The 27,563-nt window shown below is 40.8% G+C and overlaps 4 protein-coding genes across 4 annotated transcripts; 1 reads left to right on the top strand and 3 right to left on the bottom strand.

Annotated features, from left to right (window-relative positions):
• Positions 1-31: 31 nt before the first annotated feature.
• On the bottom strand, positions 32-11,173 carry eps8l3a (EPS8-like 3a). Its single transcript, XM_047339264.1, has 18 exons — positions 11,109-11,173; positions 10,932-11,008; positions 10,772-10,836; positions 10,396-10,554; positions 9,799-9,945; positions 9,657-9,721; positions 9,347-9,572; positions 8,762-8,867; positions 8,590-8,663; positions 8,403-8,477; positions 5,209-5,354; positions 4,944-5,103; positions 4,734-4,777; positions 4,550-4,646; positions 4,327-4,434; positions 2,027-2,112; positions 334-466; positions 32-210 (listed from the first exon to the last, which is right to left on the bottom strand). The coding sequence occupies exons 1-18, from the start codon at positions 11,171-11,173 to the stop codon at positions 199-201; spliced, it is 1,845 nt and encodes a 614-aa protein (XP_047195220.1). The 3' UTR covers positions 32-198.
• LOC118104465 (uncharacterized protein C14orf93) lies at positions 6,751-8,275 on the top strand. Its single transcript, XM_035151358.2, has 5 exons — positions 6,751-7,150; positions 7,362-7,423; positions 7,519-7,616; positions 7,736-7,854; positions 7,943-8,275. The coding sequence occupies exons 1-5, from the start codon at positions 6,857-6,859 to the stop codon at positions 8,270-8,272; spliced, it is 903 nt and encodes a 300-aa protein (XP_035007249.1). The 5' UTR covers positions 6,751-6,856; the 3' UTR covers positions 8,273-8,275.
• Positions 11,174-13,631: 2,458 nt separating the features above from the next.
• On the bottom strand, positions 13,632-19,257 carry irf6 (interferon regulatory factor 6). Its single transcript, XM_035153058.2, has 8 exons — positions 18,988-19,257; positions 18,549-18,724; positions 17,289-17,484; positions 17,079-17,177; positions 16,723-16,983; positions 15,308-15,700; positions 15,068-15,186; positions 13,632-14,674 (listed from the first exon to the last, which is right to left on the bottom strand). The coding sequence occupies exons 2-8, from the start codon at positions 18,720-18,722 to the stop codon at positions 14,444-14,446; spliced, it is 1,473 nt and encodes a 490-aa protein (XP_035008949.1). The 5' UTR covers positions 18,723-18,724; positions 18,988-19,257; the 3' UTR covers positions 13,632-14,443.
• A 1,658-nt stretch (positions 19,258-20,915) lies between these two features.
• Positions 20,916-23,732, bottom strand: si:ch211-103a14.5 (guanylyl cyclase-activating protein 1). The gene is made up of 4 exons (XM_035153059.2): positions 23,516-23,732; positions 22,358-22,507; positions 21,989-22,079; positions 20,916-21,827 (listed from the first exon to the last, which is right to left on the bottom strand). The coding sequence occupies exons 1-4, from the start codon at positions 23,711-23,713 to the stop codon at positions 21,697-21,699; spliced, it is 570 nt and encodes a 189-aa protein (XP_035008950.1). The 5' UTR covers positions 23,714-23,732; the 3' UTR covers positions 20,916-21,696.
• Between the last annotated feature and the right edge of the window lie 3,831 nt (positions 23,733-27,563).

Genomic DNA, 27,563 nt, shown 5'->3' on the forward strand with positions numbered 1-27,563 from the left:
GACTGTACCTTATTTTATTTACACTTTCAATCAAATGTACTAATTAAATAACATGTCAACTATTTCTGACTCACACCACACAACTCTATTAGTTTACCTTTTAAAATGACATATAAGTCACTACCTATCAAACCACTGGGGAGATGTTTAGCTCCATGAATCCTTGTCTTTCTTCAATGTCGTCTTGTAGCTCTCACTTTAACTGGCAGCCTACAGAGTGGAAACATAGACACAAACAGAGACAGCATCTGTGTTTACACCAGAATTTACCATTAAAATGATGATAATAAATCTCCAGACAGACCTGAGTCTGCTCTGTGATGTGTAACTTACAGCCAGTGTGGACTTGACAGCTTGTAGCTGGAAGAAGACTCGTCCTCCTTCCTCTGGACACACGGTCTTCAGCTCCTCTCTGCTCATCCCAAGCAGCATGGAGCCGCTCAGCCCGCCCAGACAGCGCACAGTGCTACAAGAGATAAGGGCTTAATCGATAATCGGCTTGATTTCAGCAGGGCAAGTATTCATAAACTTAACTTTACCAGATGCAATAAAAATAATTATAACTAAAACTGGGACTTTATCTATTTCTAATAAGGCCCTATTGCCTTTTGTTGGATTATTCAGGAAAATAAATCGCATTTTTGACAGCTTGAACAAACTCGAAAACTCACCAAACTTGGAAATGGAAATGGGCGTGGCAAAATGGCTCAGCAGTGCCCCCTAAAACGCAGCAATTCCGTCTGGTTAAACCGATCTTCATGAAATTCGGTACACACGTGTATCATGACTGGTCAAAGAAGAAAAGTCCCTGGCACCAACAAAGTTTGGTGAGTTTTCAAGTATGTTCAAGCCGTCAGCTTTGCTTTGACCTCATTGTATCTCTCCTGAAGTTTTCTCCAGTCCGTCTGTAAACTCAGCAGAGTCTTCTTTGTTTCGCAGAGCTGGATATTGAGGTCAACATTGAAACTCTTCTCCTGTACCAGCAATTCAAAGATCTCCAGATTTTGATTTAGCATATTCTCCTGTTTGAGTTCTGATTCCCGCTCACTTGCCTCTAGAATTATAGTGTCATCTGCCACCTTTTTCGCATTTTTCATTGTCGCCACTTCCTCACTGGGCTCCTAAAAGTCATCATACACGATGAACATTTATTTCATCTTCTGCAGCATCAGAGATTTCGGACTCAGAATCAAGACCAAGAATTGCCTCCTCATTTTCCTCATCCGGTTCGTCATCCAGTATCTCCAACCGTAAGTCTGAAATGATTGCTACCAGCCATACTAACACTCTGGATAATGAAAATCAAAGGCATATTTTCAAATGCATAGCAATCAGTATATTAAGTATATACTTGCTAGCCAGAAAAAAAGCTAGATCTATTAGTCTGTATATAGTGATAGGGATAGCACCACCTACTGCCAAAAGGAGGTAAGCCTTGTTTTACAACTTTAATTCGATTTACATTATCTTTTCACCGTGTGGTCTGCACTTGATGGCGTGGACCGTAATGCGTGACAGACACAAGATGTGACGTGTTTATCCTTCCCGCGATGTACAAAACGCACACGTCACGGAGCCATTCCGCCCGGTCCCTGTTCGCCCCATGTTATTGTCAATAAATCAAAAGACTGATTTAATTAAATAGATTGTTTGTCAATATATATATATATATATATATATATTTATGTATGGGTTTAATTTTATGTATTTAAATCACTCACACCCTAAAACAAGATCTACTAAACGTGTCACTACACGTGCATTTCTTTTAGTGTTCACTCTGTGTGACTGTTCATCCCAGTGAGTGAGGATAAACAGATATAGATATGTTCAGCACACATCATCACATTCACAAATTCACTCATACATGTATGTTAAAAGGCTGATGGACGTCACTGAAAGATAACAACTGTTAACCCTCAGTATAGTTTCATATAATTACAAGACATAAACCAAATCTACTGTGATCTTCATGTAATGATCATCTAAATTAGTTTATTTTTAAATGTAACGATTGGGTACTTACATTCTACTGAAGCCTTTGTCTTCCAGCCAGGCTTTCACCTCTGCAGGCTTGGACCTCTTTGTCAGTACAGGAGAGCCTCCAGTTTCCTGAGAAAACAATTTGAGTTTATTAGGGCCCGAGCACCTCCGGTGGGAGGCCCTATTGTATTTCGAAGGATTTGTATTTCCCTTTTGGGGCTTTTTCAGGGCCTAGACATGCTCAAATTGTTACCAAAGTTTGCAGGGAATTCAAAACCCCAAAAAGTAATTGTATTCTGGAGTAATTTGAAATGGGCGTGGAAAAATGGCTCAACAGCGCCATCTAAGGAAAAGCCCCTCAGTTAGCTTTCACCGATCTTCACAAAAATCGTAGCCCAGGTGTATCATGACAAGACAAACAAAAAAGGTCAGAGGTGCAATGGGAAAAAAGCAACAGGAAGCCCTGTTCCTGACCTGAACACATCCATATATTAATATTAGTTCAGGGTCATAGCGCCACCTACCTTACGTTACTTTACGTTACTTTACGTAACTTTTCGTTACTTTTCGTTACTTTTAGTTACTTTAGTTACTTTTCGTTACTTTTCGTTACTTTGTAACTTTTCGTTACTTGTCGTTACTTTGTAGCTTTTCGTTACTTTTAGTTACTTTGTTACTTTTAGTTACTTTGTTACTTTTCGTAACTTTTCGTTACTTTCGTACTTTTCGTTACTTTGTTACTTTTTGTTACTTTCGTACTTTTAGTTACTTTTCGTTACTTTAGTTACTTTTAGTTACTTTCGTACTTTTAGTTACTTTCGTACTTTTAGTTACTTGTACTTTTTTTTTGATTTTTAGTTACTTTAGTTACTTTGTTTAGTTCTTTGTACTTTTAGTTACTTTTTAGTTACTTTTGTACTTTTAGTTACTTTTAGTTACTTTGTACTTTTAGTTACTTTTGTACTTTTAGTTACTTTTTAGTTACTTTTGTACTTTTAGTTACTTTTAGTTACTTTTAGTTACTTTTGTACTTTTAGTTACTTTTGTACTTTTAGTTACTTTTTAGTTACTTTTAGTTACTTTTTAGTTACTTTTGTACTTTTAGTTACTTTTAAGTTACTTTGTACTTTTAGTTACTTTTTAGTTACTTTGTACTTTTAGTTACTTTTAGTTACTTTTGTAGTTTTAGTTACTTTTTAGTTACTTTTGTCTTTCGTACTTTTAGTTACTTTTTAGTTACTTTTGTACTTTTAGTTACTTTTTAGTTACTTTTGTACTTTTAGTTACTTTTTAGTTACTTTTGTAGTTTTAGTTACTTTTAAGTTACTTTTGTACTTTTAGTTACTTTTTAGTTACTTTTGTACTTTTAGTTACTTTTTAGTTACTTTTGTACTTTTAGTTACTTTTAGTTACTTTTGTTTTTAGTTACTTACTTTAGTTACTTTTAGTTACTTTTGTACTTTTAGTTACTTTTTAGTTACTTTTGTACTTTTAGTTACTTTTAGTTACTTTTGTACTTTTAGTTACTTTTAGTTACTTTTATACTTTTAGTTACTTTTTAGTTACTTTCGTACTTTTAGTTACTTTTTAGTTACTTTTGTACTTTTAGTTACTTTTTAGTTACTTTTGTACTTTTAGTTACTTTTAAGTTACTTTTGTACTGAAACGCATGCAACGCGGAGACGTGCGCTTGGTCATTGATCGCTCTCTCCACTAACCGCAACAGGCTTCAAAATGCGTGTGCTCGGGCCCGTTAGTGCTACAACGTAGCCCTAGTTATTATTATTATTGTTATTGATGTTGTTGTTGTTGTTGTTGCTGTAGCTGTGACTTTTCCAGTCTAATTTACTCTCAGCCAAAAGGTCAAAATCATTAAGTATCAAGTATATGTACTGCATACAAGATAGTAGTATCTATCTACTTCCATAATTGATACTGAGTCATCATAGAATTACACACAATCACACTGTGTGAAGAGTAACCTCCGTATTTACTGCAGTGCAGTTTGAACTGACTGTCAGTGGTAGAGGAGTGGCCCTGGGAGCTCAACGCACTGCAACTTTAGAAAACACATACAAGTAAGAAAACATCTTCATCAATTTGACAACACAAAACAACACATTACGCACAACTTGTGTTGTCAAATTGATGAAGATGATTTCTTACTTTGCTTGTGATTTGTCTACTTGCATGTGTTTTCTTAAGTTGCAGTGCGTTGAGCTCTCGGGGCCACCTTAGTGAAGAGCTACTGAGAGTCACGTCCTTCTAAATGTGGGGAAATGCTGGAGGTGTCTGAGGTTTTCCATAACACTAAGTTGAAGTTGGGCCGTGCTGTTCTTGTACCTCGTTAGGTTGTTCATCATCATGACCCTCCAACACATTATTAGGAACAAATCCCTCCTCTCCTCTGCTGTTCCTCACTTTCCACCACTGCTTCGACATGTCCAGCAGCTGTGGACAGACAGAAAACAGACCAGCCTGGTTACTGAAGGATCACAGTTATTAAATTACAGAATGAGAGTAGGAGAATAATACAAAGTAGTTGGTTCATGTCACTGAGGCTCACCTCAACTACTTCCCCTTTAGTGACGGTGAGCTCTCTGTGGTTTCTTGCAATGAAGTCGGACATAACTTGCAAGTGACGTGGTTTAGGTTCACCTGAGCTGAAAACCAAAAAACATCAAAAAGATAAAATGGCTTTAAAATGTCCCCACAATGCTAAAAAAAAGACTCTGTGTGCTTGTACATACCGCGCTTTTTGAGGGCGAGGTTGTGGCTTCCAGTTGACTGGAGCCTACACAGAAAAAAGGAAAATATTTTTATTGTTATTTACTTCTTAAATTTATTTTCTGTTATTTATCTATGGAACAAAACACAAATCCCCAATTCTGTAAATGTGCCAGTGTAAGCCAGGTGACAAATGTTCATCTGCTGTGTATGTGTGTGTGTGTTTAATGTACCTGTGTGTAATGTAGCTGGCTGGGTGCAGGATACGGACTCTCCTGTCTGCTCACAGGTTCACAGAGTGCAGGCGCTGTAGATACTTCAGGAGGCTGCCAGCCATCAAAGAACTTCAGAGTGTATGTGGGGATGTCCTCGTCATCCTCTGGCCATTTGGTGCTGACATAATAAGTCAAAATCATACCTGATTATCATCCTGGCACCATATCATACACACACATACAGCAGTCTGATAGATCTTAGACAGATCTTATCGCTTCCCACCTGGGGATGTTCCAGGCATCGCCCAGGGACTGCCACAGCTGGTCCTCCTCTGGGGACGCCTCCTCGCTCATGAGTCGGATACACTGAGGCGTCAGCAGTGGAGCCACTATGGTCTGCGGCAGATCCTCAGGACAGTGAGATATTACCTGCAAGGACCAATGATAATCTATTAGTTCTGATGAAAGTAAGTGCAGTGTGGTCGCTGCTGTGTGCACGTCCTGTCCCGTGGGATCGTTTCAAGCCTGCACGTTTACCAAAATACATGCAGAAATGGGCACAACGTAGGATTTAATGAACCATGATGTCTTTCTAACATAAAGAAAATCCATGAATTATAAAGAACCACTGTAATAAAAGTGGGATTTTCATCAGTAAACAGTACTGTAAATTGCTGTGGAAGTGCAGGGTAACGACTGTTCACAGGAATTTGCAGGCAGCGCAGGTTCCAGTTTCTGGCAGTTTTACAAGCCTGAGAAGCTTGGCAGTTGACCCCCCTGCTCCGAGGTCTAGGGGAGGCTTTCACATGTAAATGACTAAACTGTGAGCTTTACAAATGAAAATCAGGATAGTTTCACTCACCAGTGGTGCAGCGGTTACACCTTTTTCTAAAAGGTACTAACTCCATTTTAAGAAAATCTCTGGTATAAGTACATCAGGCTTAATATAAATATAAAATCAAAAATTGTAGCTTGAATAGATTTCCCCTATGTAAGTAAGTGTGCTATAATGAAAAAAAAAATACATAGAACTCAACATTTTATTTTAATACTCTCCAATGAGGGTCGGTGAGTCTGTTTCCCTGGACTGGACTGAAAACCCAACTCTTCAGTCTTTCCTGTGAACACTATCCTAAATCTCAACCACTGTGCAGAGTGGCATGACTACAGTCTACTTTTCACTTGTGTTGCTTAAATGGGGAATCCTTCCAACCTCACAAGGTACTTTGATGTTCTCCGCTCTAGTTTGAAGTTCATCAAGGCTCTTCGTTGTTTAAAATCTACTTCTGTACATGTCTTTCTGTACCAAGGAGAAGGTTGTGCATTGGATCTATGACGACAAATCTGATGGCATCACAGTAACTCAAACGGAAATCCATCTATCTATCAAATAAAGATGTGTGATTTCTGTTGCATCTTAAAGGTCCAGTGTGTACGATTTAGGTGAAAGGGATCTATAGAACAACATTGAATATAAAATAATCCTAGTGATGTTTTCACTAGTGTGTAATCATTTAATTACACAAATTGTTGTTCTTTACCCTAGAACGAGCCCTTTATTTATAAATACTGTATATTAAGGCCTCCATGTTTTTGACAGTAGTCCAAAATGGACAAACTAAACACCTTTTGAGTTTTTATGAAAACTGAAGGCTGCCACAGGTTCTCTCTCATGTTTGGAAGGGGATGGGGGGCAGCATGCAACTTCACCACTAGATGTCACTAAATTCTACACACTGAACCTTAAAATATGCTTCCTGGACATGCCACGTCAGTCGTCTACGTCATCGCGTTAGGGGGCTCGTCCAATCACATGGGAGCTCACGGTCACGTGGAGGACCTCGCAGAGACAAGAGCATATGATCCACAAACACAGACGTTTAAAAGTCTGACCGGCCCTTGTTGTTGGGGACACGGGTTGAATCGGCGCGATGCCCGGAAGACGCGTCTCCCGCCGCTCTCCGGTGACTCCACCGCGCAACGGACGGCTTGGAGCTCGAGGCGACAGTCCGGAGCCCAGAGACCGGCGGGTGCTGGACGCGTTGGGTGGCTTGTCTCGCCAGATGACTGAGTTCGCTGCCGACTTAAACCAGAAGCTGGACGAGGTGAACATCACGCTGCTGGCCCTGGAGGAGAGGATGACTGCGGTGGAATGCAAAGTCAACTCCGAACCCAGTGTGCAGGAGTCGAAGCGGAAAAGACGGGCGCACAACCCCAAGATCGCGGTAAGAGCCGAGCGAAAGAGAGAAGCCATTGCTAAACTGCTAAGCTGTGAAACTAGCAGATCTGAATAGGGTGTAAACAACTGTGGGACAAGTTGGTGGAAGAAGAAGGAGAGAGCAGCGAGTGCCTGAGCAGAAGTAGTGCCCGTTCAAGTGTGTTCAAACTGCTCCAACCCGTTGAGTCACTTTCTTTTCTCGTTGTTTTTTTTAACAGGAAACTGTGCGTCGTGTTCACAACTCTGAGTCGAATGGCAGGCGCTACGAGCCGGAGCAAGGGTGAGATTTAAAACAACAACAGAGGTACAGTGCTGTGTCAAGTCTGATCTGTAAGTTGACTTGATCTGATCCGTTTCCTCGTTGTGTCCTCGCAGCCTGAGCTCCGCACACAACGAGGCAGTCACTGAACATCTGGTCGAAGCTCTCGCTGCAACTCCGGGCTTGCGCTGTGTGGAACATGACGTCATAATATGTAAGTAACTGTGTGGTAATAGTGTTTTTTTTATTTTTTTATTTAACACTGGATCTTCCTACAGTGAATTAGCGAGGCTATTTCCGGTTTATCTCTAACACACTCATGTTGTTTTCCAGCTGCATGTAAGACGTATTACGAGACGTTGCGAAGGAACTTCCGCTACAGCCAACCGGACCTTGTGGATCAGGCAGCCGCATTGAAAAGCACAGCCCGGAGTCGACAGAGAAGGAAAAGGGTACGATTGGAGTCATTGGCTGGTTCAGTTACACTTGGAGGGGCGTTGTGTCATTGCACTGTGCTGATTGTACTGATTGTGTCTACAGCTGCTCGAAGCGAGGCAGAGTGTCCTGGTGGCAGATGACCTGGAGTTCTGGAGGGGCACCACCATCGACATGATGTCGGATGAGGAGGACGGCACGTTTGAGGGGGGGTCTGGGTGGATAGTGCGGCGTCCATCCTTCCGCAGCCAGGAGCTCACCGACATGTGTGCCACACTTCAGACGAGACTAGAGGGTTGTCCGAAGTACACAACCACACACCACAGGCGTCTGCACACTGGGGAAAACTCGGACAGAGTGCCACCTAGAACGTACGACCCAGAGGCGGCAAAGAGACATTTCAAGCCCCACATGATACCCCAGGTCCGGCTGTAGGCCCGGGGGCTGAACCCTGTAGGCTGTAGGCCGGACCCCCACACACACACACACACACACACACACACACACACACACACACACACACACACACACTTGTAATTCTGATATAGGAGACGCATTGACTTACAAATGCTAATGAGGAGAAGAGGGTGTGAACAAATTCGGGAGCGCTGGGATTGCTGATCTCGCCATTGAGCTCCCCCTGAAAAATACAACATGTACACATACAGTACATCACAGAGAGACCAGGAATATACACGTGATGAATGCAACATGTATGGTGGCTGTATGTAAATATGATAAACGACACGCACCAGAATGTTGAAACCACTTTTGATCTTATGGAGACACTCTGCAAATTCTTCTGCAGGAGGCATACCGTCCATGACTGGGACAAATCAAAAATGTTGAATGTTGAAAGATGAGTGGTGGATCATAATGTAAACATGCTGACTTTGAGATTCAATGTGTATTTGATAAAATTACCTTTTCCTTTTTTCTTCTTCTTCTTTTTCTTAGCATTTTTAGCCACGACTGCAGAGACTTTTCCCATGAAGATTTCAATGTTACTTAGAATATGATTTAAAATATCCTGGAAAGAAAGAAAGAGTATATATTGTCCTTATATATTCATATATACTTTGCAAAAATAGTACTACTACTATTACTGCTGCTACTACTACAGGTGGCATAATATTTCCCTTCATTTCATAGAGAATGATTCACTGATCTTGAAAATTCCGACAGGTTCAGCACACTGATATTATGTTTTCAGGTTGTCCATTCTTGGAACAAACATTCACTCAGATTTTGCTGGTCAAAGGTTAAAGGTCAAGGTCACTGAGACTGAGACTTAAAAAAAACAAGATTATTGCCTCTTGAACATAATATCTTAAATCTGTCATTAGGGAATTACTTCAAACTTGGACTCTGATTAGATTTCAGTGGTAAACCTTTGACTGAACCGTTTTGCAGAAGCAGTCCGGCAAAGAGTGTTAATTCTAGTTTTAAACATGTTTTCATAGAACAAATATAGCTTTCCCATTTCACGTGTACATGAAGAGCACTAACCACACTCCTGTCCACCTCTGTGTACGGACGTGGAGGACCCTCCTCAGCGCTGGAGAGCTGTGGTAACGGTACTTCCTCTTTGAAAGGTGAGGCTTCCTCCTCCTCCTCCTCCTCCTCTTCCTCCTCCTGGCGCAGCTCAGGTTCATAGATCTCCTCCTGAGAGGCTTTTGGAGCATTATGATATTTATTCTCTCCTTCGTGGGCGGCTGTAACTCCTGAACTGCTGCTTTCAAAAAAGTGGGAGAAGCACAAATCAACAAAGCAGCGAGTGTGCAGCATGTGTTCAGTGACGTTTTCTGAAGGTTCTTACTAGATGCTTGGATTCTCTTTCCTGCGTGACAGTGCCTGTGTCAGATCGTTTTGGACATAGTCAGCCTATAAATAAAAATAAAAACATGAACTCACTTATTGATTTACATTATTAAAGGTAATGTACATGTCTTTGTTCTCACCCTGACGTCCTCACACTGGAACATGAAGACAGTGGTGGTCTTTCTCCCGTGCTGAACTGACACAGTGAGCAGGGAGTTGAAGATGCAAGCGTTCAGCACTGCCTTCAGCTCCACGACGTCACTGAGAGCTATGCACTCCAGCTCCTCCTGGATAAAGCACAGCAGTATATCTTCTAATAAACACACATGCTTCCAAATGAATAGGTTTTTCTCTGTGTTGGCTGCTTTACATTCATTTCCATGTGAAAAAAAACAAAACAAAATGAATGCAAACAACAATCGTGCCACTGCTATACATATCAAATAAATTCAAATGGAACTTACATCGAAGGAAACACCAACATCAATCGAGTAACCACATATAGAAAATTGGTTAAACGCGTGCAGATAAACTATTCACACGAATAATTTCTTTATAAATATCACAAAATGATTGTATGAAAAGAGCATCAACATCAGTTCTCTAGAGGCACAAAAGTTTCTTGATTAATTCTCCTGCTACCATTGGTTCATACTCATTAATCCATGTGGTGCCCTTATTTCCTGTTGACATATAAGTCAGTGAGAACCTCTGCCCTTTGCTTTCATGCTCCTCACCTTGGTGTCTGTGTCGGTGAACAGCAGGTTGACTCCTCGCACCTCCAGCAGCATGTTCTGACCCCACACACGACCCATCCCGTCCAGCAGCTTCAGACGCTCCACACAGTCCGCTATGCTTCTCAACTCCCTCCCATCCAGGTCACAGGTGAACAGGTGCTGTGACACACACACACACACACACACACACAACATATATATATGCTACTACAATTTTGCTGTAATACAGGAATTTCACATTTCAGCATCTATAAGCTACATCTATCTATCTATCTATCTATCTATCTATCTATCTATCTATCTATCTGTCTATCTATCTATCTATCTATCTATGAATCATCTATTTTTCATTATATGAGAACATTACGTACGATACCTCCACTTTGTACTGAAATCTGTTCATCATCTTGTTTACAGACACTGCGTACACCTTCCTCTGCACTGTTGGAACAGAAAGCAGAGCTCTGTAATATTCATACCATTAGACCGAACAGGTGAAACCACTTGTTAAGTTGAACACAGCAGCGTGAACTCACAGTAAATTGACTTTGCACTGGGCCTGGACACGTTTGAGGCCTGTGACGACACCTCATCCACAGTACTGGAATAACCGCTGTCAGAAAAAAGCCAAGCAATTTACACCAATAAATAACAACAACATTCAATCAATCAATCATTCAATCAATCAATCAATCATTCAATCAATCACATACTTAGACTGGATTGATCCTGCATAGCTGCTGGTGTCGTTACCAAAGGGACTGTAACTCCTGAACATCCTCAGTGCTGAGCTTCGCCTGCAGTATCATATGACATGTTTTATATATGTATCATAAATGTGGTATGAGCTAAGTCATATATTTTCCTCTGAGAAAAAAATCTATATTTCATAGTATACTACATTTTATCTATATCAGTGTTAATCTTATCATTTCTACTCCAAAACTGTTTTCCTGCTTGAGCTGAAAGACTTTTATGTAACTTTAGTTTAGACGGTAAACATGCATTTGTCCAAACATCAGCAATAAATGAATAAATGAGTCGATCAGATACGATCGCCTGGCAATACGTGATCATCCTCACAGCGACAGCTTTATGGCACTTTTAGAATATTTCAAGAGTTTGCATATTTTAAAGACGGTTTGCTGACAAATGTGTGTGAACATAGGAAAATTATATTTTAGAAAATAATAAAACGACAGATTTCAAACTGTAAAATATAAATTTAACACAGTTAAGACTTTTATCTGAATTAAAACTGTCACTATTCATATAACGAATATGGATAATATTATGGTAATGTGAACTTAGATTTAAAATTAAAGTTGAGTTAAATGAGACGTCGTAGGTGTCCTCACCACAGTTTATTGACAGAGATAAGGAAGACATGGAGTTTTCAGTTCACTGTGATGTGACAAATGTTCTTACCTGTGATGTCTGGCAGCCGAATGTTTACTTCCGTCTCTGTTATTGACGCTTTAGTACAAATGCAGCTGATATTTTAATCCCGTTGACCAGTCGACTCCATGTTCACCCAAGACTTCCTCATAAAGCAGAAGGACGAAGTCCACTGTCAGTAGCAAAGCGATCAGAACGACGATTTATAGCCGGCTCAGTTGAGGGTGTGACGTATTTAGAGCATCCTGCCCGAGCAAAGGTTAACTGATAAAGAGGAAATCACCGGGAAAAGCTTGAAGGTTTCCACGACTATAAATAAGAATTTATGTACCCTATCAACATGTTAACCCTAAAACTGAAACAGTTCCTTCCCTAATGATCACACCCCCTCGTGTTTTACTGTTCTGCAAAACAAAAATAGACCTCAGGTCATCCCACCTCCCAAAAGCGCTTAACCACATCACAGACTTCGTTTGTTTAATGCTAACCCTAAGCATCTTTCAAATGGAAGATATTTCAAATGACTAAAACGCCAAGGGAACCTATTTTTGCCCCTCACAAGACTTAAGACTTTATTGTCTCCTAGGGGAAATTTTAAGTCTTTATAGACAAGGTTATTTTCATAGGTGTTTGTTTGTATATATCAGGATTACACAAAAACTACATATCAGCAAATTTTGGTGGAGTGATTAGGTATGAGTCAGGTTTTAACACACCTCTCTCGATGCAACATCAGTAAAGTAAACTGGGTTCATCGGGGTCTTTCAACATCAGTCCCCCTCGGCCCGGTGACCCAGGTGGGGGTGATCAGCCCCCAGCTTGTGTTTAAGTAGCCTCTGTGAGTCTGTGGATCGCCCTGCTTGATCCACACGACACGATGTCTGGCCTGAGCGTGGTCACTGCGATGGTGTCTGGGAACTTAACTGTCTCGCTAGTTCGACTTTCAGCTGCCAGTCTCTTGCTGTTGCCAGGAGACGCCTGTCTGACATGGGCGCTGCTGTGGCTTCTACCTGGCTTTGACAAAGGTGAAGGAGTGCTTTGCTGGTATTGATGCTTACTGGGATGGACCCCTTTCAATTTTGGTGTGGATCTGTATCAGGTCAAATATTCTTTCTCGTTCTTTCGCATTAGATGGAGCAGTGTTCAACATTTGCTTGAATTCATGGATAATTGTTTTTAAAGTTCAGGCATGTTTAGAAGACTGACATTAATGAGAGCGGGCAATTTGGATCTGATCTAAATAAAATTCCAGATGTTGTGAATTTAAACGTGGGACTGTTGGGCCTTCACTGAGGTATACGCTCTTCTGAGTGGTGTACTAGTTAATGTCATTGCCCTGTGAGGTCTGAAGCTTAGGTTCGTCTGTAACAACGAAAACAGATGACAGCATGAATAAGCAGGTTTGTTCAGATCTGTCTGTCGGCTCATTTTCCTAACAAGTGCCGCATTCAACTTCAAAGTCAACCGGCGTGTTGCTGAGAACACGAGAAAGAGCGGTGTCCACAAGCACTGCTCCAGACCCAAACGCCACGTTTAGTTTAAACTGAGCTTGATGTGCTGTCAATGCTTTGCACACTTTTGCATGTGATGCTGTTCAACCAAACCACTGGAGGTCAGTCATGTCACAATAGCATAGTCAGAGGGCAAAGAGCTGCAACAAACTGAGTGATGTAATCCTGCAGCACAAATGTGAACAAACAATATTCTAGAATGTAGCTACAACCAAAATTTAAGGGCTCTTTGAGAATTCATGTTGTAACAAAAGTTAACAAAAAACAATTCTTGTATTAATCGAAGCAAAAGTTTGTAATTAATGCATTAAGTCGCAAACCCAAATGGATATTTTGTCATTTTTATTGATAAAATAAACCTACAATCACAGGATCAATGCACTTACATTCAACTAGCCATACAACAGAATTCAGTACCTCAAAGTGCAGTGGCATCCATGTTAAAACAGATTCCTATAGCTGAACGTTGTGTAGTTAAATGGCTGCCAGGATACAGTTCATTTCTTAAAAATCAATGATATGAATAACCTACTATCCTACAATATAACTGGAAAAATAAAATGACTCAAGACAGAAACTGCCAGGAAGAAGTTTTCTTTCATTGTCATTTGTTAAAACTTCCTTGTGCACACAGGATACTGGGATCTAAAACAGCTGGAAACCCCTGGACTAATTCATCTACATTTGCCCAAATTTCTCCAAAACATGCAAATCCCTTGATACATGCGTCGATTCAAAACATATAGAAAGGTCAGTGTGGCTTTCTGCCCCGTTTCATGAATGACATGAAACACCCCTGGAGAGTATCACTCTCCTGTTTTGGATAAATATGGCACAGGGCAATTTCTGTAACTCATTAACTGTGTTAAATGTTCCCTTGCAACGAGCAGGACTTTGGCCCGTGCAGTCACCACATCTGTCCACGCTTCCTGCGCACACACACACAGCGCCGAATAACACAGGCCTTTATGTACAGAGAAGCATTGTAGCAGCACAGTCATACGAGAGAAAAGCTGAAAAGCAAATGCATACGTCTAAATAAGATTACAAATAAGTACTTCTTTGCCACCAACAGGTAACTCTTAGTAGCAGTTTGAATGAACAAGATATATATTTATATATAGACAGTGTTTGCTGCTTCACTGTGCCTGCAGGGCCTGGGTGATATTCAGACCAGACCCAGGGGGCAAGCCCCAGCCATCCTGACCCTGGTGGGTCTGCAGCAGACAGTACAGCTGCTTCAGGTGGGTCACTATGTTGTCTTTGATATCTGGGATGGAGATCTGCAGGCGAACGCTGCCGCTGTCAAAGGAGCGCGTGTTGTCCCCTGAAAACATCTCGCTTATCATGCGGGCCACCACTGGAATTACCTGCAGACATACAAACCGATTAGTCACAGAAGAGGGACTATAAAAATGTAAAGATAAACAAGTCAATAAGTTAGAGACAACACAAAATGAATCTGCAACTGTATTAACAACTCATATACAGCTTCAGTAATCTTAAAAATAAAGAAACATTCTTCAGTTGCAGATTCTTCAGTGTGAGAATTTGCTGCTTTGAATTGGACTCGAAACGCAGTTTACTGTTTTTGCAAATAAGGTTTGATGATGCACAGGTATCAGATTTACTGGCCTGTGGTATTAATTTATTAATTATGCATTGTAAGGTGTTCAAACAGGCCCTGTGAAATTAGTTATTATCATCATCATCTGTTGATTATCACAAATAATCTTAAAACAAAAGACGTCAACATTTCTCACCTGCACCATGATAAGCTTTCTCTCTTTGGGTCTTCCATCAGGCCACTCCTCTCCAAAACAGAGGTTGATTTCAAACTGTGGGGGGCTTGGTGTCTGGCCACGCTGCTGAGCTATCACACCTACACAGCATGGAAACAATATTCCCTAAAATTAGTCAATTCCGACAGTATATTTCATTTACCAAGAAGAGAAGGGCTGCAAAGATTCATTAAGCAACGGTACAGTGAATATTCTGCTTACCGCTGAGAAAAGACTCCAGGCAGAACAGTTTGACCCTCCTCTGTCGCTCTATAAGATTCGGTGCAGTTGGATTTGGAGCGCAGGGTCCGGACCAGTACACCTTACACTGGCAGAGTCGCACTGCGTAGATGTCGTGGCCGCTGACCTCCAGGATGAGACCCCTGTCCATCACGTCCAGCAGGCGGTTGGTGAAGACCCTCTGCTTGTCGTTGGTGATGTGCTCGGTGGTCGGGAAGCGGAGCTGCTCCAGGTTCACGGGCCCGAACAGCTCCTCCTGGTTGACCATGGGGCCGAGGTCTCCGTAGAACAGCCTGCAGCCCTGGGGGTTACTGATGTTCAGCGTGGGACACATCTCCTTCCCTCGGTACAGAAACTGGACCTCCAGGTCTGTCACTGCGTCAGCGACAAGCACAGAAAAGATGGTTAAAATCATGTTTCATGTGCAGGTAAAGTTATGCTTCGATTTAAAGCGTCATTTCACCTAAGACCACAAAATTGAAATCTCCCAGAGATATTAAAATGTTTTTAGATGGGCAAATTGTTTTTAAAATAAGCATAAATAAGACATATCAATGCACTGGGTCACATTCTCCTGAACTATATACATGGATGCTGTGGTTTATTTTGAGTTGATCTCACAAACACGATTCCTCTGCTGCTGTAAATACTGATATATGCTTTAAATAGTTCCCAACAAATGCTCCATTTACTGCTGTTGGAGAAACGTCAAAACTATACTGTCTCAAATTAGGAAATATTTTTTCTTAGATATCCATTTATTTTCAGGAATACTTTTTAGAATTTTACCTTTATTTTCAGGACAGTTCACATGTGAAATAGGGAGAGAGAAAATGGGGGGAAATATACGCAGCAAAGAGCCGGGTCGCAAACGTAACTGCGGTCGCTGCAGGAGGACTCACGCCTCCGTAGAAGGAAAGGATGGATCAGACAGTTCATATTGAGAGAGAGATTAATGAGCACGTTGTTGGTTGTGGTCTTGTCACTAAATTTGCTAATAATAATAATGATAATATAAAAATATTGAAAAATTGACCGGTTTTATCTTTTTTAAGACTACACTTGCTACAGCAGGTACCCGGACACCTCAGCCTACTGCACTAAAACCACCTGAGTCCACTAACTGTCCATCCTGGGAGAAGGATCCCTCACTTTCTCTACAGTTAAAAAGTTTCTTGTAGTTTTCCCCTCACCCTATAGTAGAGGGTTAAGGACAGAGGAGGTCGCACCCTTCACGGGTTTTTAAGCCCTTTGAAGCAAACTGTGATTATGGGCTTTACAAATAAAAAATGTATTTGATACTCGACGACACATGAAAAAGAAAATGTGTTGGTGCTTTTATGTGAACTGTCTTTTGAGATCAATGGATTTCTGCCTTTTTTTGAATCCATACTTACTTGGGAGGGAACTAATCCATGTTTCTGGGGAGGCAAACAAGGCCTCGGTTAGAGGAGAGGGCTGCAGGATGGGACCAGGCAGAGGAGCGGGGGGCATGTCTGCCAGGGGTGTGGGTTGCATCTCCACATCCACAGGCTCCTCTTTAGGCCACATCTTCACCGGCTCCTCTTTGGGCCAGCCTTCGTTTGGATCACTCATAGACTGCATGGGCGAATCTGGGTCCTTAGGAGACCACATGATGAGGGGAGACGGGCTGGGGCCTATAAAGAGAAAATAATTCATTGTTTATTTAATGCAATTACACTGCATCACTTTGCTTTGCTTTTTTATTGCACGACAAAAATAATTCAGTCACCATTGGATGGGTATGGAGGGAGAGATTCAGGTGTATCTGGAATATCTTCCTCACCACCATCATCGTCATGTGGAGTCCAGGAACCAGCGTCTGAGGATCCTGTTGAGTGACAGAAAAAAAACACGTGGAGTGAATATAAAATAAAACTAAATATGTAATGAATCACTGAGCATGAAGAAATCCACCGATATTCCCGCAGCCCTCATGTACCTTGGTTGCTGAGCGGCTGTGGGATGTCGCAGACGTCATATATCTTCAGGGGATTCATGGGGACCTCTTTGGTGCCGTCGTAGAAGAGGTTGAATTCCCGGCTTTTGTTCAGCGCACATCGCAGCTGGGCTTTCCACTTCGCAGGATCAGGTTCGTCAACTCCCTCCTGGAACTTCCCGGTCTCCACAGCCCACGCCTGGAGGATCATTTGAACAGGTTTCACAATCACAATCCGGTGATTGTATATTTCTACACAGTATCCGTGGGTGTATTGTTTTTGTAAAATATGGTGATTATGCGTAGGATTAAAGTTAATGGGCAATGATTAAAGTTCATAGACTTGGGTAGTATTTAAAGCTATACCTGGAGTTACAAAACATTTAAGGGAGACTTTTCCCCCCCACAATGCATGTTCAATATATTACCTGATGTAAAAGTTAAAAAGTGTTCGCCATTATTAAAATTATATACATACACACATCAATTTTCTTGTCTTCTATAACTGTTGTGGGTATTGATATAAAAAAGGTCTCTCTATATATATTTATTAAGTCAAACAGCAGTTTGCCTACATAATAAACATAAATCTAAAACAGCTGGATGCCTACACACACACACAAAGTGTTTTTTTAACTTTAAGCGGATGTGTTTTTTTAAAAGAAGCTTAAAAGAGCTTTTGTTTGACGTACATTTGGGCACACAGCCATGGAAATCTGAGAGGAGAGAGGAGTGCTGCTTAAAGCTGTTCACTATTATGCCACCAGTGAGTTTATTTGTCTATCACAGAGTGCTGAAATTTATTTCCAGCCTGGACGATGTTAATATGAATACTATTCCATCTCCCAGTGGGTCTGAATCCGGGACTTGACCAGTTTGCGCACGTGTCGGTTTAAAATGGTGGTTCTGATCCAGAAATGTGTTGAAGATCTTTTTGCTACAGCGATAGGATCAGATAAGATCAAACTTTATTGATCCACACACCAAGAAATTCCCTTGTTACATCGGTAGACAAGTTAAGATGAGGTGGACAAGTAAGTACATATGTTGTACATGTCACTTCAGAAATAGATTGTATGTTTTTTTAAAGTATATTTATGATGCATGACCTTTCTTAACAGTTAGGACTAAAAGCTTATGAGACCTGTCCCTCCCTGTTCGTGTGGCAGTACCAGAGGAGCATATTTACATGTTCTGACTCAGAGTAAACAAAGTAAATTCACCCCCCTCCCATGACATCCACAGAGTGCAAACCGTCTTCACCTTGAATATGGTGTCTTCATCCTCATGCTGGGGTGTGTGTCGTGTGGCGTGTTTCCATGGGATCCTGAAGCGCATGGCCTCACGGTCGATCCAGCCCAGCCCCGGGTATCGGCCGCTGTCCACCTGCGCCACCAGCCAGGGCTTCAGGCGCACGCGCCGAGGGGTCACCGACATGTCTGAAAGCCGGAGAGTGCAGCTCAGCTCTGGGTGTTTGTCCCCAGCTGTCAGGGACAGTTAACAACCACTGCTGCAGAGGTGTTCACCCAGAAGTCCTGCAGGTCCCGACCCACCAAACATTTTTAAAGCTGCCATGACTTCATCGCTGTTTACAGTTTGGTGCCGGTTTGTTATTTGAAGTTTTCAATGTGAGAATAACAAGAAGATCGATCCGAAAAAGTTCAAAAAAACAAAGCAGGAAACCAACCACCGACAGACATACCTGTGGAGAACCAGGAAGTGGGAGAGCTCGCTCCCTCTCGGCCCTACGCGCACACCGCTCGGGATATAGAAACCGTGCGCGTCCTCCGTGCCGCTCACCGTCATCGATCACCGATAATCACTTCGACGAGGCCCGACTGGAGACCAACAACAAACCAGAGGAACCAGTGTCTGTGTGGAACCAGCGCGCGGACTGGGATGTTTTTTCCACTCGGCTCGGTCCTTCCCCCTTTTCCCCACCGAAACTCAGGTACGGCCGTGACGTCACTCCGGTGACACACCTTACTCTTCAGAAGCACGTGGACACATGACACGGTTTTTTTTTTTAACAGCAGCGTCTCATTTCATCATTTAACACAAACAATTTAATAAAAATAATGAAGACAAAAACAAGATGAGCCTGACTTATATAAGGGTTGTAAATATAGGTGAATCAATATCTATATAGAATAATCATAAATATATATTCATATCTTCCACTGGGAACAAACAAGCTACCTCCTTGTCCTCTTTTTAATCTCCTTGAAAGACTCATTTTTATAATATGGCTTTTAACTAGATTTCTTATGTCTTTGTGTACGTCAGTGTACTTAAAGTGCTGAATAAATAAAGCTTCATCATTCATTCTTATTATACTAATGAGCACTTTTTATTTTTTTAAATTATTAATTGAACTTGATCTCAGTGAATGGGCTGAAACAAGTGTGTGTGTGTGTGGGGGGGGTACAATAGGCTATTAATAATGATCGCAATATATTTTTCATCAATACCAATGCAAAGGAATATACTGCCTGTGCATTGTGTAAGGTTTAAAACATAATTGATCTACCTTCAGATTAATATGTATATATATTTTTTTCTATTGATATAACTTTGGCCGTATAGCCTCTCTCTATAATCTGAAACTTCAGGTATCGCATTTATTTGGCCTCTGTTCACAACTGTAGCAATTTTTTTATAAACAGCATTGTATAGTGTTTTTTGTTCAATTACCAGATGCAGAGGAAATTTAGGACTAAAATAACAAATGTATTTTATTTACATTTATTTTCCTCATAATAGATGAATCAATGAAGCGATTAGACCGTTAATAAGGAGGCTTTTACTGTTCATACTTTTGATGGTGGTGTAATTCACATTTCTTTAAATTTCAATTTACTCTGTTCATAGAATTAATAATTAGCGAATTTTTTTAATATTCTACCTATTTTATCTTATTTATGTTTAACAGAAATATGTTTAAAAGCAAATACTATAGGGTTTATCTTAATTGGCCTACGTCTAGACTCTATAACCCAGTGTGTGCATGTCTTGCCAGTTTACAGGAACAAAGCTTTCACTACAAGAGCCTGTGAACGGTTTGTTATGATCCCGTCACTAGTGAGCCACTCCCTGAAACTACTAACCGCTTCAGAGTGTGTCCACACCAATCCATCCATCCATCCATGCATTGGTCCTTCCATCCATCCATCCCTCCGTGCATACGCGCCTCTGCTTTTTCCTGGTTTCGGTGTACTATGCTAAATGAGCCTGTTGCCGTGCGTGTGTGTGTGCAAGTGTGTTTGTGATGTTAATGTTTTGCATTCTGGGATGAGGTGGGTGTGTTGTTGTGTGTCCATAGACAATTTGGTGCCAACTGCCTGTAGCATCAAAGGCTTTGTCTTATTAGCATCTCTAGGGATGTGTGCGATGTGCGCAGGGGGTCTTCAAATGTGAAAATGAAGTAAAAGTATATTTTTGTTTCACACTACATATTCAAAGTAATTATATACTAACAATAAACATAATTTTTTCTGCTTTGTCGCAATAATATCAGACGTTTTATTGGGAAATCCCCTCAGTTGGCCTCGGAAAATACAAGGAAGCAGAGCAAAGTAAAACAATACTGTACAACAATAAGGCCAGATGAGTAATCTACAGGTACAATTTGAGGTCAAAATCGAAAACACACACACGCACTCTGACTGTTTGAGGAATTGGTGCGAACAAGGCCGACTCCTACAATGAGGAACTGTAAATAAGCTTTATTTCCTGATTTAATCTGCCTTATGATCTAACATTAAAGTAAGAAATCTGAGGTGATGTTGACAAACATTTTAAAATATATATTACAGCTAGTGCTCAGTGACTACATCCTATCAGACCTGTTCAAAAATATAAAACAGCTTTTCTGGGAAGGCTTTACAAAAGTACATACTTCTCTGTGTTGGTTCAAAAGAAGGATAACAGTCGACTTTATATAAAACATTACAATCAGGTGAGTTAGCGTCTCAGAATGCTGCAGATAGTTCATCCTGTATTTACTGTTAAACAACATGCAACAGGTTGATGGATATAAATCACTTAATGGACGTTGGACAGAAATCATGGTGTTTCATTTCAGCTGGGGTTTAATAGAAGATGCCCAGAATATGTTGTTAACTTCATGCACCTGATACCGTGTTTGTTTTTGGCTGTGAATATCTCCTCATGTTTTAATCATATGGCGTATTTGGTCATATACTTTGCATTTTAAAGTTTGTGTCGGGACATTGAAGGGAAATGTAATATCTGGGCTTGAAGTCTTGTGCAGGTCCATGAATGTGTGATGAAACACCAGAACAGTTCAGCTGGTGTCGTACTTTGATTATTTGTGGATGATCCTGAACCCACATCTTCACTCATTCTGCTGTGGCACAGTCATGTAAAAGTCTGTAAACAGTTGGAAGTCCTAAATGCTGGCCCTAATCTCTCCTTGAATCTTTTGGACTATGTGTGTCAGGTCCAGACTCTCCGTCAGCGTCTTCAGGAGCATTTCGTCATTCAGGACCCCCTCTATGAACTCATCATAGGACAGCTGACCTGGAAAACACACAAACATACACACTCAGCACCAGTCCTTCAGTTTAAACTTGTTTAGTTTAAAAAAATCTCATGTGAAGATCAGTTTTCTGCTGTCCAAATCACAAACTCTCAGTCAATCACAGTGCTGGTGATATATTGTTGGAGTCTTGGGGTCTTACCGTCTCCATTGATGTCAATCTTGATAAACACCATGTTGGCAAAGTCCTCTGCGGACATCTCCTGAGGAATTCCATTGATCGCTCGAATGGACTAAACATGACACAAAAAGAGAAGTTAAAAGCTGACTGGTGTATTGTTGCACTCATCGACCAGCAGATGTCAGTTAAATGTCAGCTGTGTGCCTCAGGTCCCAGTCTGGTCTGAGCCTCAGGTGAGATTTCCCCTGCTTTGTGCCTGAGCCGGGGCATCTCCCTGAGAGCTGAGTGGTCTCGGCAGGTTGTCTCAGGACAGTCCTGTGGGATTTTCCACGATCTCCCACTAAGCCCCTCGTCAAGCTCTGACCTGACATGGAGGCTCATTATCAGTACCTTAATAATCTGGAGCAGCTCCTCACGGTCGATGCAGCCACTCCCATCGATATCATACAGTTTGAAATACCAGCGGAGCTTCTGCTGCACTCCTCCTTTCAGCACCAGACTCAGAGCAGCCACATACTCCATGAAGTCAATGTAACCATCCTGCAGGGGGAAAAGACTCAGATGAGCAGCAGTATTATACTGTCACACACATTAATAGGCTATTTTTGCCTGTTGCCCACATATTTTTTGAATTTCTTTAAATGCTTATTTGGCTAAGTTGATCTATAACTCCAGAAGTGATGCAGTCACAGCTACAAAAAAATGATCTGTTTATGTTTGAAAGAGGAGAGAAAATGTCCCGATAACCAAGCATCCATCGGCCTCCAGTTCCCATGTGTGCATTAAGAGGCTGCACCTGCTTTGTTTACGATTGTAGGTCAGCTGGGTAAGTGGTGTTGGTGGGATAAGCTCCCTCTCTAATAGAATAAGACCACAACAGATTTTCTATGAGCAGAAATAACACAAGCAACTTTTCTCTGGTGAAATAACACTGGGGCAGGAAATGGAGCTGAATTCAATTTAGCTCCATTTTTTTGCTTACATAGTTCTGCTTAAGTTTGCCTTATCCAATATAGACAGAAAATAGCCCATTAGTGGTGGAAACCTTACGTATATGCAAATAAACATATATTGATACAACAGACAAAAAATGCACTTACGACTAGTTAGTCACCCTGATGAAGACCAGTGGTACTGTAGGTGCATTTTTTTAAAATCTTTGTTGGACTATTATTTCCTTTTTTGTTCCTAAACCCTCCCTCTTTTCTAAATAAATACATATATTTTGATTAGAATCGGGATGATTGATGATGAATTATAATATATATTTTTTGAAACAGTAGATGCAGCATTTTTTTGTGCTATTACTGGTTTATTAGAAGTTTGATATTTGGCATAATCATACTAACATTTTCACAAGATATGTACTTAAAAAAAATCAGCTTCCTTTTAAAAATTTTGTGCAATGTATCAATGAAAATGTTAATAAAACATAATAAGCACTTCACTTCAGCATTGATGAAAAGCAACTAACATGCCACATATAAAGATTCCTCTTTGCTGATGTAGCAACATTAGAATCATTATACTGATTAGTAATTTTCTTACGTCATTCATGTCAAACGTCGTGAACATGGTCTCGATGTAGGCGTTTGATGTGTCCGACAGATTCCTCAGGCCAAAAAACTGCTTGAACTCGTAGAAGGTGAGAAGTCCGGACGGGCACTCGGTCATGAACTTTCTGTACCACTGATGACTCTCACACGCTTGTAGTTCCTCCACTGTGGAGCTGTTATAGTTTCCCATGTCTGTCTGTCAAAATATACATGTAACATATCCCATAGACACCATAGCCAGGATGTGCTGCATCCACCAGGCACGCAGGCATGGCAAGTATGCTGACTGAAAAGGGTTTGCAAGTAGCAGTGTGTGTGTGTGTGTGTGTGTGTGTGTGTGTGTGTGTGTGTGTGTGTGTGTGTGTGTGTGTGTGTGTGTGTGTGTGTGTGTGTGTGTGCTTTCTGTGCTTTCTGTGCGTCTGCGTGAAAGGCTTTTGAAGTTTTAATCCACTTTGCTTACCAGCGTATACTTAACTTATTAAAGAGGGCTAACGACAGAAACTAATCTTTGTGCACAGGATGACACCAGATGACCAAAAACTAATATTTGCACATATTATATATTTTTATAACTTACAAATGACAAGTGTGAATCAAATATGAATCATTAGGACTACTCTTTATTCATCCAATGTCTATTTCAGCATTATTGTGTTTCATGATATGATACAAATTTCTTCCATATTTAAATGAATCTTTATTCACCTACTTTATCACTGATATGATAAATGACTATTGTTTTATCCTTATGAGACTATACGGTGTATTTCAAGAAACCATTAATAAGTCTGTGAATTGGGCCGACTAACAGAATCCTGTCTATATTGTGATTAAAAAACTGTCTATAAAGATCATTCATCAGAAATGGTGACTGGCTCATTGGCTTTAATGATGGACGTTATTGATAATACTTTTTTTAATGTTATTCTTTTCAAAACACGTTTGAAAGTGCTTTCCATGAAATAAAAACAAGGTTCCTTTCCATCACTGGGTTGTGGTTTTTAATGTCACGACAGGTGAAATATGGAGTTTACTGCAGTTCAGAGGGCTGTGGAGGCTGGTGCCATTCAAACAATTCTACTTATCTGCAGCTTCTCTGTTGCTCCACACATTGACACGGACTCAACTTCAACTTCAACAGCGGATAAGTGACATCTAGTGGAAAAAGATAGGTAAACACAGCGGCACATTTAGTCACATGAGGAGGAAAGCTAAAGCTGAAACTGCAGCATTAACCTTTTTCAAAATCTGAAATAGCAGTTCAGGGTGGTCTGTTTGACTGGACATGGCAGTGCTGAAATCATTTGATTCTATGGTTGGAATTGACATCTGATGTAAACGTGCATGGTTAAGGATCAGTTCACCCAAAATACAAAAAAATGATCCAACTATATTTATTTAGTTCTTGGCTTTATTTTCCCTGATCTGAAGATCTCCGCTTTCATCAGGGAATATAAAATGTAAAAATAAATGTTTAATTTGAAATTAAAACATTTATTGAGACAGTTTATAGACTTGCAGATTAACAATACAAAGGTCATATTAATGTAGGTAAAAAAACAGTTATTATGCAACACTATCATTCACTGAATGACCTCCCTACTCTCTACTGACAAAATGAAGAGTTGCCTCCTCACGCAGGTCTACAATCCTGAAATACACTGCGGTCTTAGAAACACGTTCTTCCACATTATTAGTTTGGTTCAGATATTACAGATATTTCTATTTAAAACTCATTAATGATACCTCTGAGTACCGAGCTGAGCTGCATGTTCAGCTACGTCAGGCAGTCAAAGTAATAAAGCTCTTCCCAGCACATTCTTGACATTTCAGCCAGCATCAGACGGCACGATGATGAATTCCCACCCAGGACAGAGGAACTGGATGGACCAGTCTGTTCGTCTCCAGGACAACTGAGGTTGTAGGTGCGACAGACACACTTGACAGAAAAACAGGGATTGTAGCCACGAAAGAAAGAAAAAGTCATCCTCCATTGAGCATAAATTGTGAGATTATTACCATGGTTTTAGTGCTGGTATTTATCAAATACTGTAAAAATGCCTAATGAAGTGAATATAATAGGTTTTTAAAATCTAAATGCCCAAAGTAACTAGTTACAGCTTCATAAAAAGATAGGTGACATGAAAAGTTTCCCACATACCACAATAAGGAAAGTAAAAGTCGCAGAGAACTGTACTGGCACCTCAGTAAATGGGCTTTTCAGTGCTCAGTTTTGTCTTGGAAAACACTGAGTGTCAGGTGTAAACAGACACAGGGTTAATCTCCGCAGCTCGGAGGCCTCAAAAACCCAGAGACCTCCGTTGAGCTCAGAGGCGAGAGGTTTCCATCCGGACCGCGACTCTCCATTAAAAAAATATGTATAAATACTTCGGCGGCCTTGTTTGACTTTTAAGAGACTTTTAATCAGGCATAACGACACCAGCCCAGTGGAGCCACTTGGGCCCTATGGGTTGCTATCATATACTGTGTAGCCGGGTTGCTAGGCAGAGAGAAGCACGCAGACGGAGACACACGGATGAAGGCGAAATATGGCGTTATCAAAAGTTAGGGAAAGTTGAAAACCGAGTCTTCCGAGCAGAGTGGCTTCTGGCTACAGACTTTACCTGAGAAAGTTTTCGCTGGTCTCACTAAAGTGGCAGTACACACCTTGACGATGTTTGGCTCCACATACAGTTGCGAATCGGCATTCTCAACACTTAACATTTTTAAGACCAAATACCGTTCAAGAATGACTAATGGACATTTACACACCTGTTTGAGAATGGCACTGACCCCAATTCCTCCCAAGGTTCAAAATACTAGCAGAGAAAGCTAAAGCCAATTTCTCCCACTGAATTAGGGAAGTAGGCCGACAGACAATAGGCTACATGTGAATGAACATATGAAAATTATTTCTTGTTACTTTTTCTAAGAAGTTTTTGCTTCAATCTTTAAGTGGTTGTTAAGCTCAGTTCAACCTAAAGCACTTTATATGTGTGTCTTTGAGGATGTTACATCTTTATGGTTAACAGGAATGTAGGCCTATGCAAATTCCAAGACAAAATGTTTATTGCACTTTGTTTCATGTTTGTCCAGCATAGGCATTGTATTTTGGCCAGTTTGTGTTTGATTTTGTATTGTTACAAAAGCAACCTTGTGCAATAAAAATGTTAAATAAACTGATTTAGTCAGAGCCCATATTTGTACGTCTCTAATTATCCGGACCCCAGAAGGGGAGGAGGGTTGATGTCTGGACCTTCTTGCAATTTTAGTTGAAATCCTCTGCTTTAGAGGATTCATGATCCTCTTTATACAAGCAGGCTCTTAGCATCATCTTTCCTGTTATCCTGCTTACATCGGTCACATGCTCCACCATCCCTATGTAAATATTGAATACCTAAATGCGGCGACACAGATTTGTAATAAAGATTAAAAGTTAAACAATAAAAGGTCTCTGTGTACATATCAATCATAAACCAGATTGGCCCAGTAGAGGACATACCTCCACCTAAGTACCATATTTCACACACTCATAGATATCAGTCATCAAGAACTACTATTTATTCCCCGGAAATTGGCAACAATTTTGAAAAACATGTCCTATCTCACAATGTTAAAGAAAGTGAAAAAAATACCAACAGCTACATAGATGAGGTGGGAAGTATTTGTCTTTGAGATACACGTCTTCTGGTCTTCTGGCTCTGAGCTGTACTTTGAAATAAAAGAAGGATTGTTATCTTGTTTCATGATAGATGTTGTCGAATGAGTTCTGGGCTGAGTCTGAGCTGACACAATGCTCCTGCGTGTCTCCGCATCCATCCTGTTGTTTCTGTCAGCAGTCAAATCATTAATAAATGTCAGTGTACCATGATGTCCTTTGGCAGCCACACATGACCAAGTCATAACAGATCCACTGAGTGATGAGGTGGTGGCTCTGTTGTCCTCAAGTTAATCCTTTTTATAGTTTGACTTCACTTTCATCAGTCGATTTACTTGTTTTATTTGTTGTAAACGGAAGCCTATCATTCCTGTTTCTGAGG

Source organism: Hippoglossus stenolepis, chromosome 3 (assembly GCF_022539355.2).
Source record: "Hippoglossus stenolepis isolate QCI-W04-F060 chromosome 3, HSTE1.2, whole genome shotgun sequence".
NCBI lineage: Eukaryota > Metazoa > Chordata > Actinopteri > Pleuronectiformes > Pleuronectidae > Hippoglossus > Hippoglossus stenolepis.

What these genes read in the sequence shown, in the direction of transcription:
- LOC118104465 (XM_035151358.2), top strand. Translation starts at nt 6,857, where the DNA reads ATGCCCGGAAGACGCGTCTCCCGCCGCTCTCCGGTGACTCCACCGCGC. An exon ending in CGCTACGAGCCGGAGCAAGG is followed by an intron (nt 7,424 to 7,518) that starts GTGAGATTTAAA and finishes GTGTCCTCGCAG; the next exon opens with CCTGAGCTCCGCACACAACG. An exon ending in GGAACATGACGTCATAATAT is followed by an intron (nt 7,617 to 7,735) that starts GTAAGTAACTGT and finishes GTTGTTTTCCAG; the next exon opens with CTGCATGTAAGACGTATTAC.
- eps8l3a (XM_047339264.1), bottom strand. Translation starts at nt 11,173, where the DNA reads ATGTTCAGGAGTTACAGTCCCTTTGGTAACGACACCAGCAGCTATGCA. An exon ending in TCCAGTGTGAGGACGTCAGG is followed by an intron (nt 9,722 to 9,798) that starts GTGAGAACAAAG and finishes TTTTATTTATAG; the next exon opens with GCTGACTATGTCCAAAACGA. An exon ending in GACAAAGGCTTCAGTAGAAT is followed by an intron (nt 467 to 2,026) that starts GTAAGTACCCAA and finishes TATCTCTTGTAG; the next exon opens with CACTGTGCGCTGTCTGGGCG.
- irf6 (XM_035153058.2), bottom strand. Translation starts at nt 18,722, where the DNA reads ATGTCGGTGACCCCTCGGCGCGTGCGCCTGAAGCCCTGGCTGGTGGCG. An exon ending in ATGAAGACACCATATTCAAG is followed by an intron (nt 17,485 to 18,548) that starts GTGAAGACGGTT and finishes ATGATCCTCCAG; the next exon opens with GCGTGGGCTGTGGAGACCGG. An exon ending in ACAGCCGCTCAGCAACCAAG is followed by an intron (nt 17,178 to 17,288) that starts GTACATGAGGGC and finishes GTCACTCAACAG; the next exon opens with GATCCTCAGACGCTGGTTCC.
- si:ch211-103a14.5 (XM_035153059.2), bottom strand. Translation starts at nt 23,713, where the DNA reads ATGGGAAACTATAACAGCTCCACAGTGGAGGAACTACAAGCGTGTGAG. An exon ending in CGACGTTTGACATGAATGAC is followed by an intron (nt 22,508 to 23,515) that starts GTAAGAAAATTA and finishes TTCCCCCTGCAG; the next exon opens with GATGGTTACATTGACTTCAT. An exon ending in GATTGACATCAATGGAGACG is followed by an intron (nt 21,828 to 21,988) that starts GTAAGACCCCAA and finishes TGTGTTTTCCAG; the next exon opens with GTCAGCTGTCCTATGATGAG.